The 6,106-nt window shown below is 36.5% G+C and overlaps 1 protein-coding gene across 4 annotated transcripts in view; it reads left to right on the top strand.

Annotated features, from left to right (window-relative positions):
• The window catches only part of MYRFL (myelin regulatory factor-like), a 109,291-nt gene that overhangs the window by 85,223 nt on the left and 17,962 nt on the right, over positions 1-6,106 (top strand). For all 4 annotated transcript variants that reach the window (XM_023520779.1, XM_023520794.1, XM_023520783.1 and 1 more), the window contains 2 exons: positions 3,400-3,563; positions 4,147-4,210. In XM_023520779.1, the coding sequence (XP_023376547.1) occupies positions 3,400-3,563; positions 4,147-4,210 (228 nt within the window). The remainder of the gene's footprint in view (positions 1-3,399; positions 3,564-4,146; positions 4,211-6,106) is intronic.

The following is a 6,106-nucleotide window of genomic DNA, read 5'->3' on the forward strand; positions in this document are numbered from 1 at the left end:
GTTTGAATGAATTGCTTATGAGATAGTTTTAAATTTAACTCACTCTGATGGATTTACTTAATGGGTAAGAGTCTTTAAGAGAATTTCTAATTTCTAATCATACTGAAACCATTTGCCCTTCACCGAGCTTATCTTGCTTTCTCTAGTCTCTGGAACTAACACAGGCTGCTCCCTTTACCTTATGATTGGGATTCTGTTTTGGACTGCTGGGTGGACATCAACTGACCATCTGATATACTAAATAATACACTTATAATTATGGTATAAGGCTTTCTACAATGCAAACATAGGAAATAGTCATATGACATTTACTATGACTTAGAATCATAGAATGTTATTCTAATCTTCATGATTTCTGACTTATTTTTATTAAAACAAATTTATAAGTAAAGGAAAATCTGTTCCAGAATTAGAAATTTTAGAAGGGCTTTTTTTCAGGAGATTTTTGTTTGTTTGTTTTATGACTTATTTATTTTTAACATTTTTAATGAAAAATTTCAAACATACATACTTAGAATAGTAATGAAACCCATGTACGTACTTCACTCAGCTTTCACAGTTATCAATTTGCGTCAATTCTTATTTTATTTTAATAAAATATTCTCTCTCACAGCTGAATTATTGAGATATAGTTGACATATAACATTGCGTAAGCTTAAGATATGACGATTTGATGTTCATGTATATTGCAAAATGATTACTTCAATAAGATTAGTCAACACATGCATTGCCTCACACAATTATCTTTTCTGTGTGTGTGTTGTGAGAACATTTAAGATTTACTCTGTGAGGGAGGAAAATTTTCTTCTCTACCTTTATAGATTCTTATACCTGGTTTAAGAATTAAATTGACATGAGACAGATTAACAAGAGAAAAACCCAAGTTTAATTTTGTATGTATGGGGCTTCCATAAGAATATGAGGGTCCAGAGACAATCAGGCAATTGAGGCTTATACATCATCCCGAGCTAAGAAGTGGATAGGAGTCTGGGACTTAAAAAGGGGAGGAAGGCAATTCGCATGAAGAGGAAAAAGCAATTGTTTGCTATGCAATGTGGAGACAATGAGACAGAGAGGGCTTTGAACAAGCAGACCTTGCTGAGTCCACATCACCCTGCCACCCTGTCCCCACTCGCCACCCCTGTAGATCACACCTAGATCATATTCTTCACAGTTATCTCTGGTGATAGCTCTCCTACTTGAAACAGGCCCTCTATCTAAATTATTTTGGGCAGCCAAGAGGTCGATAAAAAACTATTCCTGAGTCTTTTGTTTCTTAATAATAATCATTCTAAAGTAACCCTCGTGCCAACGAGACATGTTTTGGGGTGACAAAATCCTGCTCCCCTACCACTCTCTTAGCAATTATCAACTATACAGTACAGTATTGTTAGCTTTAGTCACCGTGCTCTACATGAGATCCCCAGAACTCATTCATCTTAAACTAATTTTGGGTTCATATATATTTATAATTGTAATATCCTTTTGATGAATCGATCCTTTTATCATTGTATAATGACCTTCTTTGTCTCTTGATACAATTTTTGACTTAATTTTTGTTTTATCTGATATAAGTATAGCTACCCCCACTCTCTGTTGGTTTCCATTTGAAGGGAATATTTTTTCCATCCTTTCATTTTGAGCCTATGTGTGTCCTTAAAGCTGAAGTGAGTCCTTTGTGGACAGCATATAGTTGGGTCTTGTTTATTGTTTGTTTTGTTTTGTTTTGTTTATTTGTTTGTTTGTTTGTTTTCATCCATTCAGCAACTCTATGCCTTTTGATTAGAGAATTTTTATTTGAAGTAATTATGGATAGGTAAGGACTTACTAATAACAATTTATTGTTTTCTGGCCATTAGGTATTTCCCTTGTTCCTTTCCTCCTCTTTTGCTGTCTTCCCTTGTGAATTGATGATTTTCCATAGTGGGATGCTTTGATTCCCTCCTCTTTATCTTTTGTGTATCTGCTATAGGTTTTCGCTTTGTAGTTACCACAAGACTTACATAAAATAGCTTATAGATATAACAGCCTATTTTTGTCTGGTCAAAACTTCGACCACATACAAAAACTTTTACTCCTGCTTCAAGATTTTATTTTTGATTTTATAATTTACCTTCTTTTATGTGTGTACCATTAGCAAATTATTGTAGCTCTAGTTATTTTTAATACTTTTGTCCTTTAACCTTTATACTAGAGTTAGGTGATTTATATGACATCATATTACAGTATTTGAGTATTCTGAAACTGACCTCATACTTACCTTTACCAGTGTGTTTTATAGCAGTGTGTATGTCTTTAAATGTCATAAACTAAGCCTTAAATCTGTTATGTTTAGATTTTGAATCCTTTCTGAGTGGTTACTTTACAGCATTTGAAACTCTTAAAACTTTGGTTTGCATAATGAGAATCTCAAAGACACACACCCTTGAGTTTGATCTCCCAACCACAAAATAGTCCTTCCCTTTTGGCCTCCAGCTCATCACTTTACAATAGTGGACCAGCCACTATGAGCCCCAAAGAGTGCCATGGCATCTGAACTCATAAACAGAGGGGGAAAGAAGGAGAGGTCATGGGGTCAGGTATGAACTGATAAGAGCTTTTCAGGGTTTTTATTATGACTGAGAGAAACATATGTTCCTATGACAACTGAGTTGTATAGGTGGAGGAAGGAAGGCTTGCCTATCATGGCTTTGGTTAGTTTCTCCTTTCTTGCTCTTTCTCACATGTCAGTGACTTTCTCTAACAGGAAGAATTTAGTGTTGCTGTTGTTTTAAATTTTGTTTGGGAGTTAGGTTGAAATATAAATTGTGCATGATAGCTCATGGGATGTTAAAGCAGAAATTCACGCCTCAAGAATTTTCCTCTCATTTACAGATGAAGAAACTGAAACTCAGAGAGGTTGTTATGTTTTACCTGGGGTCACACAGTCTCTGGGTCTTCATTCCTCCATCTTTCACCTGAGCAATTTGATGCACATTTTGTCAGGGAGAACTGGAGTCATTTCTTATGAGGATTTAGTGATGCACACACAAATCAACATTCAGAAGTCTGCTCTTTCTTTTTTAAGAGTTTTAAATATAGCATAATTGCCATTGAAAATAATCCTTCAGATTCCAAACTTGGCAATGTCCTTCAGCTTTACTCTCTCTCTCAGGTTACAAGGACATATTTCCATTTTACTGCAAATTGAACATAAGCAGTTTTCCTACACAGCCAGAAGTTTAGCAAGACCATGTTATTTGCAAACCTCTCCAGATTTATCTTATACGAACTTGAGGTTGTGTGTGTACATAAGCATTTTCAATGATGTGTTCCAACTGTCTTTGAATGGGCTATGGAACGGTTCTCTAGTGGTCTCAAACCGTAAATTTATGCACTCTCTATTATTTTCATTTTTAGGACCAGATCTTTATGGAAAATGTAGGTGCAGTGAAGCAACTCTGCAAACTAACCAACAACCTTGAAGAAAGAATAGAAGAATTAGAAATATGGAACAGAAAACTGGCCAGACTAAAGCGGCTCAGTAGTTGGAAGTCCTCAGCCAGTGAAGCAAGCTCCATCAGGTACATCCAGGATTGCCATAAAAATATGGAGACAGGAGTGAGGTCTGTCCATAACTAGATTATGCAGCAACCATTACTTGCTGATGATTAAGCCCCTCTTCTTCTTTTAGAATGTTTTGGAACACAATTGCTTTATATGATAATTTTCTATTTTTCCTGTTGTAGCTTTAAAAATGAAACAAAACACACATCTGTTCAAGAGCGGTTGTTACAGGAAATGCTTCGTTTTAGCAAAAGGGTAGCTTCTCCTTTAACTAGGAAAGGTGGCCATTTCTAATCATAGTTAGTCCTCAGGGAAAAAATTTTTATTTTGTTATTACTTAAGGAGTTAAATGCACATTTCCTGAGGTATAATTTTGAGAAAAAGAGAAATATAACATTTAATGCATTCATTTATGCTTACTAGGGTTCTTTTCCACAAAAAGAACTCTCAATTGCCTTGACTTTTTCTTTTTTAAATTACCACTGTATTACAAGAAAATCATACCGCTGTGTTAGTGACAGCTTCGGTCTTTGTCATGTAACTCTTGGAGAGGCATTTGAATAGTCATTAATTCTCTCCCCCTCTTTTTTTTTTTAAAAGCAAATTTAGCAGAGCTGTTAGCGCATCTTCTCCAAGAAGGGCCATTTCCAAAAAATCCAACAAGGTAAATAAACTTACATTTATAATGAACAGAGATGATATTTTCTACACAAAAAAAGTCTTTAAAGAAATCAATTAAGATATTTTTTCCTTCATTTATTTGTTGATGGAGTCCCTAATTTGCATCTTTATGCATTTCAGGTGTTAAATACCATCCCTTTAATAGCTACTAACTGGTGTTTCAAAGAGAGATTTAGAGAAATGAGTATAGAACATGTTCATTTTAGAAATATTATTCTGCCAGTGTTTATTTCTAGTGTCCCCATCAAGTGAAAATCACCAGCCTCCACATGGATATGACCCTGGGCTGTAAGAGCTGTGTGGATGCTTTGACTCAACCTAGCTCCTTATGTGCGACTTCAGAAGATCCCAAAGGAATGTTAGTTCGTCCTCAAATCCCTCTATTACCTTTGATATTTAGTACTGTATATGCAAATGAAGAGTAGGTATTCACTTGCTTGTAAAGGTTAAAATGTGATGGCTTTATTAATGAACAGAGAACTTTCATTAAATAGAATAGCATTTACAGTAAAAAGTAAAGGTTAATCATTTATTAACTCAAAGGACATCCTGTCCATTGCAGAGAAGTGTCAGGGAGAAGCTACACTATTCCCTTTCCAGCTGCAATTCATAGGTAGTTGTGAAACTCGGCTTGCTCCCTCTGATCCAGCAGTGTTGCGAAGGTAGTCCTTCCCAGAGGAAGATATTCGTGACCTTAATTTATATCCTGTTAAGGGATGACCTGATTTTAGGGCCATTGCCTTAGTTTACTCTCTGCTCCTCATGTTCTACTGCATTATACTATCCTAAAAGGATTCAGAAAGAGTTTAATATTCTACTAAAAACTACTACGACGTTAGGCTGCTGACAAGTTTCTTGGTGTACCAATAAACAAATATATATGTACAAATGTTCTTGGGCAAGTTATTTAATTGCATTGGGAAATAAAGATAATAATAGTATCCTATCTTACGAAAGTTGTCGGTAGGATTAAATGAGCTAAAGCCCTTAGCACAGTGCCAGCACATAGCAGGTTGCTCAATAAAAACAATACATTGAAAATATTGTACTAACCAGTTTGCAGTGAGATAAAGGGGATGGTATCAACATCCATGGCGGCCCTAATAGGTGCAATCTGGTCACGTGAAACCTCTATAGGTCCCATCTTGCACCCAAAGAATCTCTTTATTTTGCAGTTATCTCAGAATATTATCTAGGATGTACATACAGTCCGTGAGAGAAGTCCCCATATCTGCCTTCCTCACGCTGTGTCCCAGGGACTAGCAGATAGTAGGTACTCAAGAAATATTTGTCAAATGAATGGATAGATGGAGAACTCAGTCTGAAAATATTCTTTGAAGACTCATGATCTAAATTGCAACATTAAGTGGTTCGGTGTCCTGTGTGTGTGTTTGTGGGGTGGGGAGTTGGAATGTGAACACAGAGTCAGAAAGTTATATACGCGTTAAAGAGCATCGATTCAAAGTCGGAGACCTCTTGCAGTCACTGTCCTAGGCCTGTGGAAGGCAGATAAAGGTAAGATGTGGCCCTTTCTCCTAAAGAATTTCAGCGTAGCCAGGGAAGATCAGAAGAAAACACAAAGAACAGTCGTAGCTGGATGTGATGAATGTTGCAGAGGCTCAGTGCTGCAGGAATATTGTGGGAGGGGCCTTCAAGGAGAAGTAAGGATTGGCTAGCTAGTAATAGCAGCTGTAGGAAAGGTTTCAAATGGAATGGTGTGAGCAAAGGTCTGGGAGCTGGCACTGGTTTTGTTGAAGGATTAGGTGGGAGTTGGTTAGGGAGGCAAGTAGAAGATAAGGCTGAAAATATAGGTTAGGCTAGTTTCTAGATCACCAGGTTAAGGAGTTCATTTGCTAAGCCATGAGGAACATTTGAATAA

The sequence above is a fragment of the Pteropus vampyrus genome, unplaced genomic scaffold (assembly GCF_000151845.1).
Source record: "Pteropus vampyrus isolate Shadow unplaced genomic scaffold, Pvam_2.0 Scaffold9, whole genome shotgun sequence".
Taxonomy (NCBI): domain Eukaryota; kingdom Metazoa; phylum Chordata; class Mammalia; order Chiroptera; family Pteropodidae; genus Pteropus; species Pteropus vampyrus.